General features: G+C 35.9%; 1 protein-coding gene across 2 annotated transcripts in view; it reads right to left on the bottom strand.

Moving 5' to 3' along the window:
- Positions 1-2122: 2122 nt before the first annotated feature.
- LOC149308566 (breakpoint cluster region protein-like) overlaps positions 2123-15051 on the bottom strand; it is a 26473-nt gene continuing 13544 nt past the window's right edge. For both annotated transcript variants that reach the window (XM_089536016.1, XM_089536015.1), the window contains 18 exons: positions 14381-14441; positions 14220-14272; positions 12333-12473; positions 11213-11334; positions 10242-10410; positions 10043-10162; positions 8411-8486; positions 8204-8308; positions 7937-8011; positions 7211-7308; positions 6925-7056; positions 6619-6678; positions 5947-6056; positions 5642-5781; positions 4843-4977; positions 4630-4735; positions 4381-4543; positions 2123-3130 (listed from right to left, as the gene is read on the bottom strand). In XM_089536016.1, the coding sequence (XP_089392142.1) occupies positions 3041-3130; positions 4381-4543; positions 4630-4735; positions 4843-4977; positions 5642-5781; positions 5947-6056; positions 6619-6678; positions 6925-7056; positions 7211-7308; positions 7937-8011; positions 8204-8308; positions 8411-8486; positions 10043-10162; positions 10242-10410; positions 11213-11334; positions 12333-12473; positions 14220-14272; positions 14381-14441 (1956 nt within the window). In that variant the 3' untranslated portion in view covers positions 2123-3040. The remainder of the gene's footprint in view (positions 3131-4380; positions 4544-4629; positions 4736-4842; positions 4978-5641; positions 5782-5946; positions 6057-6618; positions 6679-6924; positions 7057-7210; positions 7309-7936; positions 8012-8203; positions 8309-8410; positions 8487-10042; positions 10163-10241; positions 10411-11212; positions 11335-12332; positions 12474-14219; positions 14273-14380; positions 14442-15051) is intronic.

The following is a 15051-nucleotide window of genomic DNA, read 5'->3' as shown; positions in this document are numbered from 1 at the left end:
ATGTTGATCACACGGATGTAAATTACAATAAATTTAGAGGGAATTAATCAGGGCAGAAGGAGGGTTCTGAATTGATCAATTTGTTTATCAGACTGACCGTTTATTAAGAACGATCTAAATTTTAGAGGCCAAAGAAAGAGAACGAAAGGGTAATTCCTGCGAATTATCATATTATTTATCGATTGGGCACACTCGATTTAGAGGAATGCATTAATTTACATTAAAGAGAATTATTAAACAACGAATATTAATTTATTTGATTTCCCATGTCTTCATAGGAATTCGCCCAGGAAACGATGTGACGACCTTGCGGAGATGGCCAGAGCGAATCGTCCGGGAGAAAAGGTATCAATTCAGTATCAAAATCACTGTGTATAAATTTAAATTAATTTTAAAAAGGAAGAAAATAGGGAAAAATTCAATCAAAATGAATTGGCACGTTTGTAATTATTATTAATATTGCTTTTTTGGTATTGTTTTTACAAAACAGCAGCTATTGATATTGATAAACAGAAATATACACTGGTATAGATAGATTGATAAACAGAGAGGGGTGATAGATGTAGATGAATGAACAATCGATTGATTGATTTATCAACAGATAGGTAAGATACTGGAGAGGAGAGATATTGGAGACACATTGATGGATTGACAGATAGATACTGGAGATTTATTGATTTATGGATAGATACTGGAGAGAGACAGAACAATGGGTGAATTGATATATCGATAAATACAGAATGATTGATTGATTGATACTGGAGATAGATGGATCAATGGATAGATACCGGAGACAGACAAGATAGAAGAATGAATGGATAGATAGGCAGGTAGATAAGTAGAGGATGATTGACTGATTGATAGATACTGGAGATAGGAAACTCTATGGTCAACATAGCTTTCCGCCACAAATCAACCCATAAACAAGCGATAACAAACTTTTTTGGTCCACTGTGCGTATAATTTCGGGGGGTGGTGGGGGATTAATTGGTCCATTTTCGTATTTTCATAATTTGTGTCGCAAATATTTGGAATAGAATGTGGAAAAGTTTGGTCCTCTAGAGATAAAAATGAATCTAGATTATCGAAGTAGGTTTTGGAATATCTAGATTTTAAAAAATCAAGGCAAAATATCCGAACCAAAAAGGCAGAGAAAATGTGGACTTACAAAACAAGGCCGAATATCTGAACCAACAAAGACTATCTGGATTTCCAAAACAAATCAGGATATTTGGATTTCCAGACCAAGACGAATTGTTGCCTGATTAATAATCAGCATTACGAGTTATTAACTAAAGTTTTCTATTCACCAAAAAAAACCCAAAAAAAAATAAAAAAACCCACCACTTTGTGCGTTTGGAAGCGACGACATGGAAGGACTAATTGTTTTTCTTAAATTCAAGTATCTAAAGCGAGAAAGAAAATGTAATCATGAGCAAAAATCATAACTCCAGAATTAATTAATAATTAAGAAAATCGATCAAGTAAACCGAAAAAATCAAGTAAATTTTTCCTACCTCTAATCTGCTGCTCAATCAGAAAGATTATATAAACTAGGAACTAGAAGACTTTAAGTTGGCCATTGATATATCTTCTATTTCCTAATTTATAAATCTTCTGATTGATTAGAAGATTAAAGGTAGGAAAAATTTACTTGATTTTTTTTCCAATTCTGCTTATTTGATTTACTTAATTTTTTTCGATTTACTTATCTGATATACTTACTTTTTTTCATAAGGGTTTGGGGAAAGGAGGGAGGTGACCCTTTCTCTAAAACTCATATTTAAATCCATTTAAATCATTTTTAAAATCTATGTTTTGGTCCTTACTGAAGGAAATCGAACTAACGCATAACACAACCACACAAAAACACACAACATGGACCCGTCTTTTTGCCTTCCCTCTGGTTTTTCCTTTAGGATACTGGCCTTTTAACATGACAGAATATAGGTATATATATATATCATCTTCCAAGGAAACCGCATGGATGAAACAATAATTTAAAAATAAAAAAACTAAAAGAAAAATATATTGATAATACAGTCAGCTGACTAATCAATAAACTTGTTGTCGTTGTCATTGTTAAAAGAAAAAAATCACAAAGATTCTGAATCACCCCCCCCCCCCTGTTTAATCTATTGATTTATAAAATAAAAAGAAACGGTTGAAATCGAGGGATTGAATTTGCAATCAGCAAGTGGGAAGCATTATATGGTTGAAATATATATATTTATCTATCTATTCTGCAATAGTCCCATTTATTATTGTCGTTATTATTATATAAAAAAGAAGGAAATTCCAAAAACTGTCTTAAAAGTTTCCGTTCCGACAAATCATTTTCGCTCTTTCCATTTGGTCCAAAATTAGAAATCTTCATTTTTTTTTCTTCTTCATCCAAAATGATTAAAAATCAATCCCATCTTACAAAAAAAATCCATTGGGAAATCTGCACTATCCCCTGTTCGTAAAAACTTTCCAGATCATCTCTTGGTCAAAATATCTATTCATTCGCCTACTTTAATAGAGGAATCGGACAATGTTTTCCTCTCGGTAGATAAAATAACGTGATCGGAGAGATATCTAAAGGAAAAGATGATGATTTCGAGTCCGTTTTCACCTTGTTCCAGAGTCTTAAGGGAGGAATTAGATAATAGTTTTCTCTCTCAATAAAACAAACAGGTTCAGAGGAATGTTTGAAGGAAAAAAATAGGATTTCGAGTCCATTTTCACCTCGTTCCCAGAGATTGAATCGATGAATCGGACAATCGTTTCCTCTCGGTAGACAGAATAACAGGATCGGATGAATATCTGAAGGGAAAAGATGGAATTTCGAGTCCGTTTTCACCTTGTTCCTAGACCTTTAATGGATGAATCGAACAATTTCCTCTCAGTAGACAAAGAAACAGGATCGGAGGAATGACTGAAGGAAGGATTTCGAGTCTGTATTCCCCTCGTTTCCAGAGTCTGTACCCACTGCGACTTTGACGACCCCGTTTTCGTTCGATTTACGCCCCGTGCCGACCATTAGGTTTGCTGTTTCCTACACTTCTGTGGAGAAGAGAATGCTCTGCCTTTTGCTATCTGGAGTAGGGATGGTCTCGAGCTGTAAGAAGTAGAGGAGGACTTGAACCTGGAAAACAAGGAGAGAAACATATATAAGGACCGATTCTTAATGATATTGGTTGGAGTAAATCAATAAATTACTCGACCAATTAATCATTCAATTGATTAGTTTATTAATAAATTAGATAATAGTAATATAAATTAATAGTAATTGTTTTGTCCCAAGAGCGATGCTATGGACTTTGGGTGTAGTAAGGCCTCTAGCTCTCGGGAACACAGCCAGAACAAAAGACTTGTCCACAAATTTCTTACGTTTCCAAAAGCTTTACTGGTTATAACACAAAAAACACAAAACTGATTTCTTCTTTTTCAATAGTCCTTCCTAAATACCTTGCTCTCTTCTTGGTGGATTCTATCTTTCTTCTTCTGAGGACTATCTTTCTTCTTTTGTGGATTTATCTTTTTGTCAAAGGAAAATACTCTCTCCAGGTCTGACTTGGCTGAAATATTACTACACACTGGAAATAACTAGAGGGAGACAGTATGAGACCCTGGGATTTCCCACAATCCTTGCCTTTCTTAAAGCTGTAGCTCTTTATTTTCCCTCTTAAACGAATACATAGAAAACCTAATATAATGTCAACTAAAGATATGTCTCAAGAGCATCAAAGATGCTCTGGAGGCATGACAGTAATAACAATGAATAAATAATGAATTAGTTAACTAATCAATAAATTAGATTAATTAATCAATAGTTAATTGATAAATTAATCTATACATTAATTAATAAATTAGTTAACTGATAAATTTGTCAAGAATAAATTAATAAATTTATTCTTGACAAGCTAATAAATTAATAGATTAATAAATAAATTAGATTAATTAATCAGTAGAATCACTCAATAAAAATTCTATAAATTAATAAATTAGTTAATTGATAAATTAGTGAATGATAAATTAGCTAATAAATTGATAAATTAATAAATAGATTAGATAAATAAGTCAATAGAGATAATCAATAGATCAATCAAAATATTAGTTAATCGATAAATTAGTTAGTTATAAATTTATAAACTATCTTATAAATTAGTAAATTAATTAATCAATAAATTAATTAATCAAAAGAAGTCTAGAAATTTAAACTTAATGTGGTTGTTACTCCCTTTCACTCAGCTCTTTCTTTTCCCACATTATTAATTACAGGAAGAAGCAACAGTTTTTGCTCCCGTTTTGAGCGCGATTTCTCTGCATCCGATTAATACGGCTGCTTATCTTACATTAGCTTTTTTTAAAAAAATAATTAATTGATTGATTTACCTGAGACATGACTTCTAGAGACCAGCTATCGGTCATGGCTATCGGCTGAGTGGGATTAGCGGGGATTTTGCTGTCCTTTTCGGATGGACGGAGCAGCGTTGGTCCGAAAACGGTGGCCAAGTTGTGGAGCGACATCTTGTTCACATTCTCCTTTTCGGCCACCCTGAAGGAGAATAAATTCAGAGAGGAGGAAAGTAAAATATCATATTGATTTAACGATTTAATTATTATTAAATTAATCTCTGATACCTTTTCAAATGGTCAAGGAGGAAAAGAAACGTAACGAGGTTGGGCTCCGGAAGAGACAAGAGTAGATTCAGCATGCAACTCTCTTTCGCAACTGGGTCCGAAAGAGCTAGAGAAGGATAAAAGATCGGGATGAAAGGAGAACTTTTTAAAGAGACGCAGGAAAATGTATCCGCAATAACGAATTGTGTCGCGTTGCCCGACATTTTCGCTCACCAATTCCTTCCGCAAAGTTGGGGTAGAGTTCGTCTGTAAAGAGAGGTTCGGGGAGTTCTCGAAAGTAGAGTTTCAGGGTGCCGGCGATGGCGTTGACGTCCATCTCACTCATCATGACGGAGACGTCCTTATTGTCTGCGAGGAAGAGGCAATTAACGAGAATTTTAATTAGGTTTTGAGACCGTTCAGGTATTCTCTTGAGCAGGAAATCCTGTATTTGATTTACTCAATATTTTTTATTTACTTATTTGATTTACTTAATTTGTTTCAATTTATTTAATTTACTTAATTTTTTCAATTTATTAATTTGATTCATTTAATTTTTTCGATTTACTTATTTGATTTACTTATTTTTTTCAAAGTCATTTAAGTAAATCAAATTTTTTCGATTTACTTATTTGATTTACTTAATTTTTTTTATTTACTTACTTGATTTGCTCAATTTTTTCAGTTTACTTAATTGATTAACTTAACTTTTTTTACTTCCTTATTTGTTTTACTTAATTTGATTTACTTAATTGATTTACTTAATTTTTTTTATTTGCTTACTTGATTTACTTAAATTTTTCGATTTCCTTATTTTATTCATTTAATTTTTTTATTTCCTTATTTTATTTCCTTATTTTTTTCAATTTACTTACTTGATTAAATTTTTTTCGATTTACTGATTTGATTAACTTATTTTTTTCAATGTATTTATTTGATTTACTCAATTTTTTAAATTTACTTATTTGATTTACTTTAAACAAATATTCACAGAAAGGGAAAGTTCTCCTGAGGCTGAGAGAGAGTGACTCACTGACGTCAAAGGCGGCCTTCAGCGCTTGGATGTCAGTCGCCACGCCAGAGACGCGGTAAATGCCGACTTCTTCCATGCCGCGGCGCTCGATCTCCTCGACGCACTGGCGGACGATGTACGGTATTTTCGAGCGCTCCCGCCTGCGGAGGAAACAAGGGGAGTTCGAATCGCGGGTATTAATCGCTATCGTTATTATTTTCGATAATTCATTAATCTATCAATTCGTTTTCTTTACAGATTTCGGACACATTTTGATATTAAAAATGGGGGACTGTACGTCGCATCCGGATCCTGCTTTTACTCACTTGGTGACCACCGCGATCTTGACGCCGAAGACGCCCGTCTGTTTCCGCGACGGCATCCGCTTCAGGCTGAATTCACGGCTTGTGAACTTGAGTGACAGTTTCACTTCGACCTGGAAGATATTTTGGATAACATCCCAGTATAGAGGCGGCCGGTCAAAGCTGGGAATACTGGTATGGATGGACTACAGGTTGGACTCAAAGCTTCCCAGTATAGAGTCTGCTGGTCACAACTGGGAACACTGGTTTTGATGGACTACACATTGGGAGTCAAAGCTTCCCAGTATAGAGGCTCCAAGTTGGAGCTGGGAATACTGGTATTGATGGACCCCAGATTGGACTCTTCCCAGTATAAAGGCTGGTGGGCACCACTGGGAATACTGGTATCAATGGATTACAGATTAGATTTAAACCTTCCCAGTATAGATGGTGTTGATCACAACTGGGAATACTGGTATGAATGGGTTATGAATTGGACTCGTCCCAGTATAGAGGCTGCTGGACTGAGCTGGGAATACTGGTGTGAATGGGTGACAGGTCGGACTCAACGCTTCCCAGTATAGAGGCTGCCAGTCAGAGCTGGGGATATTGGGAATACTGGGAATACTAGTGCAACCTCCGTGAAAGAAATGTGCAAAAACAGTGTGATGCCGCGATAAAAAACGTGTTACTCACTCCGTTCATCAAGATGACCGTTCGCTGCCAGTCCTTGTCTTGCAAGGTTTGCGGGTCCAACTGCAAATCAATTAAGAATAACTTTATCAATTAAGAAAGTAACTAAGATCAATTAAAGTCGACTAAAAATGGCGGATGAGGAAGAAGGGAAAGAACAGTTAGAAGAAGTAGACTTTGCAAAATGGATGTCCGCCGTTGCGCAAAGCGTCCGGAGGGTCTTTTTTGCGTGGAATTGCCGCTTCTGAAAAACAAATTAGGCGATTTTTGATCAAATTGATTTAATTATTTTAGAGAATGAAAACGCACCTGGATTTGTCCTTTTCCCATAATGCGGTCAGCGGTCTCTCCGTCTTCTTTTTGGAGCTTCGTTTTGTTGTAGCATTTTCCGTAGCAAAGGATCCGCAGCGTCTGAGACCCTTCCAATTCGATTTCGAATTCCTGAAAATTTTTTGAAATTTTGGGTAAAGTTTCAAATTTTCCCCCCAAATTTTCCCGGGAATTCGCTTGAAAATGGCGTATTTTGGAATATTCGCAAATTTAGGTGTGATTTCTCTTATTATCCGAAAAAGGAATCGAAAGATTTCGGATTTACCTCGTTCCAGTTGGGCTCCGTAGTGTCGCGGTAAACACGCGTCTTCGCCTTGTTTACGAAATACCCGAAAGAATCGACTTCTAAGGTGCAGTAGAGGTCTAAAAAAATATGTAAATTAAATTAAATTGAATTAAATACATTAAATTTAATTTAAATTAATTTAATTAATATGATATTGAATTAAAATTAAATAAATTAAAACTAATTAAATTAAAATTAATTAAAATTAATTAATTAATATGATATCAATTTAAATAAATTAAAATTAAACAAAATCAAATTAAATTTAAAATTAATTAAATTAAATTAAAATGTAATTTAAGGTAAAAATTAAAATTAATTTAAACTAAAATAAATTAAAATAAATATAAATTTAATGTAAATAAGTGTAAATGGGTTAAAATTAAAATTAAATAAACAAAATTAAATAAAATAAAACTGAAATAACATTAAAGTTAAAATTAAATAAATAAAAATAAAATAAAAAAATAAAATTTTAAAATTAGATTGTTAAATTGAAATTTAATGCAAGTTAAATAAATTAAATCAAATTTATTTTATATTTTAAAAATTAAATTAAAATTAAATTAGTTTAAATTTAAATCTAATTTAATTTAAAACATCTAATTCAGAATCGGCTCGTTTCAGGGAGCCGAACCTGAAATGGTGGCCTCCGCTGCCTCGATTACAGGGAATCTGTGTTATCTGGGCAAAACGTAAACTCACTTGAGCTTTGCTTGAACCCAGACGCGGAATGGACGATGACGTTTAGGAAACCGTAGAGTCCAGGAGATTCGTCATCTGCATCCGAGAGAAGGAAAAAACCCCATGTAAACGTTACGCATGGCGCCCGACGCATGCGCCAAAATCGTGACGCGGCTTCAAAAAAGGCCAATACGATTAAAGGAAACAACTCTCTATTCTTCTTTGGTCAGAAGGAACGTGTGTCCGGAGTAGAGTGGACATGAGTGACAAGAAGTGACCGGTCCTCACCTTCTTTGTTGATGGTCAGGGGAATATGGTGGACGGTCTGGAGCTTGACGCAGGAGTTGGTCAACATCTGGAGCTCCACAGACGTCAAGGAGAAGCTCTTGAAGCCTGGAAGCGAGAGCGAATTCACGAATCCGCTCTGGGTTCATAGTCCAAACTTTAACAGTGATGGCGCCCTCCTCCCATTTAATCCCCAAATTAATTACGTACATTTTTTCTGTTGCTCGCGGATTATCTCCCGCCATTCTGCACGTTCGTAATCCGATGAAATGAGGAAGGTGTAGCTCTGAAAAAACGAGTTGTATTAACGATGTTTGTTAAATATATATATTTAATTCAATTAAATATATACAATTCAATTAAATATATACAATTACAATGCGCCCGGGCCATACGCGGGTGCGCCATACACGGCTTGAGCATACGCGCTCAATCCGCGGGGCGGAAGGGGCGGCACGTCCCATTCAATTGAATGGGCACACGCGCCCGTTGCACCCCGCGCGCCGCCGTGCCGCCACGGTCGCTGTGCACAAGCCCCATTGGAAATAATGGGGCTCGAGCATAAGCGGAATTTGCCTTACGCGGCGGGATCCGGAACGGATCCCTGCGTAAGGCAAGGACGCACTGTAATATATAATCATATATAATGTTATACATTATAATATATTTAATATGTATAGTAAATTAAATATTATATATATATATTTATATAAATATATATTGTTAAATATATATTATTAATATATAATATATAATATTACATATATTTAATATATATCATAAATAATTATATTTTTAAATTATATATAATTAATAATTATTATGTTCCAAATTATATTTAATATTTAAAATATTAAATAATTAAATATCATATCATACATAATTAATATATAATATATATTGTAATATTGTAATAATATTAAATAATTAAAAATATATCATAATATATATATAATTAATTAAAATATTGGAATATTGGAAAAATTGGAAAAATCGCTTTGGAGAATTATGCTTTATTTGATCACAGCGGCAAGAATCCTAATAGCAAAAAATTGGAAGTTGGAGAGCACACCAAGAATTGAGGACTGGCTACAAAAAGCAATAGAATATAAAGATATGGATATCCTTGCTGCACTAATCAATAATGAATCAAGGAAAAAAAAGAGAAATAGAATGGGCCCCAGTAATAAGATACTGGACAGAATATACGGAATAATTTATGGATCACAAAAATAACATATACAAGCCTGATGTACTGAAATATGTATGAATTTGGGAAGACTGTACTCAGTATCTGTATTTTGCAATTTGTATAGAGTGTAATATATTGAAAAACAATATGTAATACACATAACAAAGATAATGAATGTAAATATTCATGATAAAAAATCAAATAAAAATAATTAAAAAAATAAAATATTATTTACTATGTTTATATTAAATAATTATATATATATAATATTTAATATTTTAATATTAAAATTAAATATTTTATGTCATTAAACAGATATATATTATATTATATTTAATATTTTTACATTTATATATAATATTATATTAATATTGTAATATTTATAATCTTAAAATAATAAAATATATATATCATAAAATATATATAATTTTAATATTATATCATATGTATAATTCATTAAATTATACACACACACATATATATAATTAATTAATCAATTTCCTTTACAATTAATAATAACAACATAATTAATATTATTACTCACTCGCCATTCCCTCACGATTGATCAAAATATATTATTATTAATATAATAATATTAATAACAATAATATGTCATAATTTCGTATTCGCCGTTTCTGCGCCGCGCTCACCTTCCCATTGCGGTTGCAGACACGGAACGCCATGTTGGGCGACATCAAGAGGAGCAGTGACTCCTGTTCGGAGAGCTTCTTCTTCAGCCGCTCTGTGTTCCTGCTCCCTTTGTTCGCCTTCTGCGCGGGAAACGCCAATCTTAAAACCGCATCTGCGCAGTACGGCACCGCTTTCACGCCTCCATCAGTCGCCGCTTACCTTTTCACGCTGGACATCGCTCTTGAGCTGGGAGATCTTGACCTTCATGGCGTCCAGCTCCTCATCCGCCACCAGCGGGATGTTCGGCGCCGCGTCTGCATCGTCCACCATTTGGAAGCTGAGGTCCGAGAGCGGGATGTACCACTTGCAGTCGTACTGCTGGGCCTTACTAAGAGGGAGTAAGAACAGGATTACAATGGGGTTACTCAGACCGTGGCTCCCGTCGTCCCCGTACGTGCTACCGTATAGCGCAGTTTACGGAAATTTCGCAAAATGGCTGCCACTCCCAGCATCCTCTTGGCTATAAACCCATTAAATTGGTTATTAAGCTTGCTTTAATGGGAGTGATGGGAGTTGCAGTCTGAAGCGACAACTACAGACATCTGGTCAAGTGTCTGTGACTACAACTCCCAGCATTCCCTTGGCTATTACTACATTTGCTTGGCATTATGGGATTTGTAGTCCAAGGACAGCTGCTGAGCTTAAACCCCATTTAATCAGCATAATTTTAGCTGTAGTCCATATATATAAATCTAAGGACATCTGCAGAGGTTAATGAGACTACAACTCCCCGGATCACCTTTGGCTACAGCCCCATTTACTTAGCATGATGGGAACTGTAGTCCACAGATATATCTATATGTATATCTATATATCTAAGGACATCTGCTGAGGTTACCGGGACTACAACTCCTAGCATCCCCTTCAATATAACCCCATTTACTCAGAATGAAAGGAGGTGTAGTCCAAAGAGACAGCTCCCAGGATCCCCTTGGGTATGATCCTGATTGAAGGGGATGATGGGAGTTGTAGTCCTAAGTGACATCTGCTTTGATCAAAGGGGATGATGGGAATTGTAGTCGTAAGTGACATCTGCTTTGAACGAAGGGGGATGATGGGCGTTGTAGTTCAAAGCCACATCTGCTTTGATTGAAGGGGATGATGGGAGTCGCGGCGGCCATTTTCCTCACCCAGCGATCTGCTTCTTGAGTTTTGCGCAGAGGAAGAGGTCGGTGAAGAGGAAGACGTGGCGCAGTTTCCGGGCGCCTTCCACCAGCTCCACCATGAAGCTGTCCTTCATCAGCTGGCGGTGCTTTGTTAATTGGATGTTAATTAAAAATATTAATTAATAATTATAATAACAACGATACAATTAAAAAGCATTTTTTGCAAATATGTACATATATATATATATATGAATATAAAATATACATTAATAATATATATATTATTTTATAGGCTATATAAATATATTATACATTTATATAGCCTATATATATATATTTTATATTCATTTCTATGTATAATAAATGTATATATTGCAAATACATATTATATATATATATATAGATTGCACATATAAAATATATTTATAATATATAATATTATATATATAGCAAAGAAATATAAAATGTATAAATAATATATAAATATATATCATATAATATTAATATATATATATATATATATATATATAAAATAGATATAAAATATATAAATAAAAATATATTATATATATATATATTGCAAATAAACAAATATTATATAAATAAAAATATAAAAATATATATTATTTTATAATATATATATATATATATTGCAAATTAATATAAAATATATAAATAATATATAAATATATAGTATTTTATAATATATAGTTGCAATAAATACTAATATAGCCAATAATATATATATATATGTATTATTTATATATTTTATATTTATCTATGCAATAAATATATATTGCAAGTAAATACAAAATGTATAAATAATATATATATATAATTTAATTTATAATAATATGAAAATAAATATAAAAATATGTAAATAATACATATAATATATAATAAAATTATATTTATGTATTGTTTACATATTTTTATATTTATTTGCATATTATTATAAAATACACACACACACACATACACACACAATTTGTGTGTGTGTGTGTGTGTGTGTGTGTGTGTGTGTATATATATATATAATTACTGCCTATTTGCAAAAATAATATCAGCTGTAAAATATTTGCATTTATTTGCAACCCTTTAATAATAACAATATCGATGGAGTGTCCCGGGTTCGAGTCCTGACCTCTCCCTTCTGGACGGTCATGGACTGCCTTCTTGGTGTGATTTCCTCATTGATGCTGGAGAGGAAGTTCTGGGAAATGCGGAGAGCGTCCTGGAGAAGCAGGAAGTCCGGGTGGGAGGAAGGAGTGTGCTTCAGGAGGTCCTAGGAAGAGGAAGAGGATGGAAGGAGGGAGGAAGAGAAGGGAGGGAGGGAAGGAAGGAGAGAGAGAGGGAGAGGGAAGGAAGAAGAGAAGGAAGTGACGGAGGAAAGAAGGAACGGAGGGAGGGATGCAAAGAAGGAAGTAGGGAAGGGAGGGAGGGAAAGGAAAGAAGGGAGGAGGGTGTGAAGGAGGAAGGAAGGCAGAAAGGTAGGAAGGAAGAAGGGAGTGAAAGAAGGAAGGGAAAAGAAGAGAGAAGGAAGGGAGGAAGGAAGAGAGAGGGAGAGGGAAGGATGGAAGAAGAGAAGGAAGTGATGGAGGAAAGAAGGAAAGGAGGGAGGGAAGGAAGAAAGGGAAGGAAGGAGGGAAGGAAGGAGACAGAAGGAAAGAAGGGAAGGGAGGGAGGAAGAGAAGGAAAGGAAAGAGGGAAGGAGGAGAGAAAGGAAGGAAGGAATGAAGGAAGGAAGAGAAGGAAGGGAGGAAGGAAGGAAGAAGAGAAGGAAGTGACAGAGGAAAGGAGGGAGGGAGGGAGGGATGGAAGGAAGGAAGGATGGAGGAAAGGAAGGAAGGAGTGGGAAAGGAAGGAAGGGAAAGGACGGGAGGAAGAGGAAGAGAAGGAAGGAAGAAAAGAAAAGGAAAGAGGGAGGGAGGGAGTAAGGGAGAGAGGAATGAAAGGAAAGGAAGAAATGAAGGAGGGAGGAAGGAGGGAAAGGAAGGAAGGAATGAGGAAGAGAAAGGAGGGAGGGAATAAAGGAAGGAGGGAGGAAAGAAGGAAGAGTGGAAGAAAAGGGAAAGAATGAAGGGAAAGGAATGAAGGAGGAAAATGGAGGAAAGAAGGAAGCGAGGAAGAAAGGACGTTAGTGGGGGAAGGACGAAGAGGAAGAAAGGATGGGAAGGAAGGGATGAATGAAGGAAGAGGAGGGAGGGAGGGAGGGAAGGAAGGAAGGAGGGAGGGAGGGAAGGAGACAGAAGGAACGAAGAGAAGGAAAGCAGAGAGGGAGGGAGGGAGGGAGGGAGGGAGGGAGGGAGGGAGGGAGGGAGAAAGGAAGGGAGGGAGGGAAGAAGGGAGGAAGGAAGGAAGAAACGGAGGTAAGGAAGTTGGGAGGAAAAAGGAAGGAAAGTAGGGAAGGATGGAAGGAAAGAAGGAAGGAGAAGGGATGGAAGGAAGGGAGGGAAGGAGACAAAAGGAAGGAAAAGGAAAGGAGGGAGAGAAGGAAGGGAAGAAGGAAGGGAGAGAATGAAGAAGGGGGGACAAAGGAGGAAGAAAAGGAAGGAATGAAGGGAAAGGAAGGGAAGGAGAAAGAAGCAAAAGGAAGGAAGGAAAGGAAGGGATAGAAGGGAAGAGAAGGCAGGAAAAGGAAGGAAGGAAGGAAAAGAATGAAGGAGGGAGGAAAGGAAAGGAAAGAAGGACAAAGGAAGGAAGGTAAAGGAAGGAAAGAATAAAGGAAGAAGAAAAGGAAGGAGGGGAATGAAGGCAGGAGGTAGGAAGAGAAAGAAGGGATAGAATGAAGGGAGGGAGGAAGAGAAGGAAGGGGAGAAGGAAAGATGGAAGGAAGAAGAGAAGGAGGGAATAAAGAAGGGGAGGAGGAAGAAGGAGGAAGAAAGGAAGGGGAAGGAAGGAAGGATTAAAACACATGACGTGTTTGTTTACTCCTGGTTGTTGTCGTTGAAACAACAACACAACAACAACGGTTTCCATCATGCCTTGCTTCCAACCGCGGTTTGCATTTGCGTATTTTAGTGCAACTTACATGGAGGACGAGGGTGCTGCGCGTGACGCGGTCCACTGGCTTGTAGAGGAGGGCTGCGTGGAAATAGAAGAAAGCCGCGTCGAAAACGCATGAAAAACGCACATTTCCTGCAATGCTGTGACTTCCGCCGGTGCCAAAAATGGCGACGACGACATACTTACTTTCCAGTGAATTTTTCATCGTCTGATCCTTCAAATCCTTGCTGCTCCGCGCTTTTAGATTCTGGACGTGGAAAAACGAACAAAACAGGGATAAAATGAAAAAATAATAAGCAAATTAATTAATTCATTTGAATAAATAACGTGTTAATTAATTAATTTAAATGATTTCCCACTTTTCACGGCGCAGATCCCCAATTGTCGGAAGCGCAATACCTCTGGCGAGAGACTCGCGATCCTCATGAGGATTAATTAATCTATTAAAACGGGGATTAAAATGGGGGATTAATTTAATTTAGATTTAATTAATTTAATCCAATTAAAATTTTTGGTGCCAGGGCTCACCCTCCATTCTGCTTAGAAATAATTAGGACCGATTAAAAATTCCGCCGTAAATTAGCGAGGAGCAAAAAAAAAAACTCTCGTAATTTTTGTGCTGATCTGCAAAGATCGCCGTTTGGAAAAAAAATTACGGAGCTAATCCTCGATTTTGCTTTCTAACCTAATTTAATTAATTAGGATCGATTCAATATGCCCTGTAAATTAGCGAGGAGGCGAAAAAAAGCTCTCGTAACTTTTGCGCCGACCCGTTTTTGCGGCGCCAGGGTTCACCCTCCATTTTGCTTTGTAACCTAATTTAATTGATTAGGATTGATTAAATATTGCTTAGGAAT

The sequence above is a fragment of the Sceloporus occidentalis genome, unplaced genomic scaffold (assembly GCF_023333645.1).
Source record: "Sceloporus occidentalis isolate IW3139 unplaced genomic scaffold, rSceOcc1.0.p SCAF_8, whole genome shotgun sequence".
In the NCBI taxonomy this organism is placed as follows: Eukaryota; Metazoa; Chordata; class Lepidosauria; order Squamata; family Phrynosomatidae; genus Sceloporus; species Sceloporus occidentalis.
This window is presented reverse-complemented; position numbering and strand designations above follow the sequence as displayed.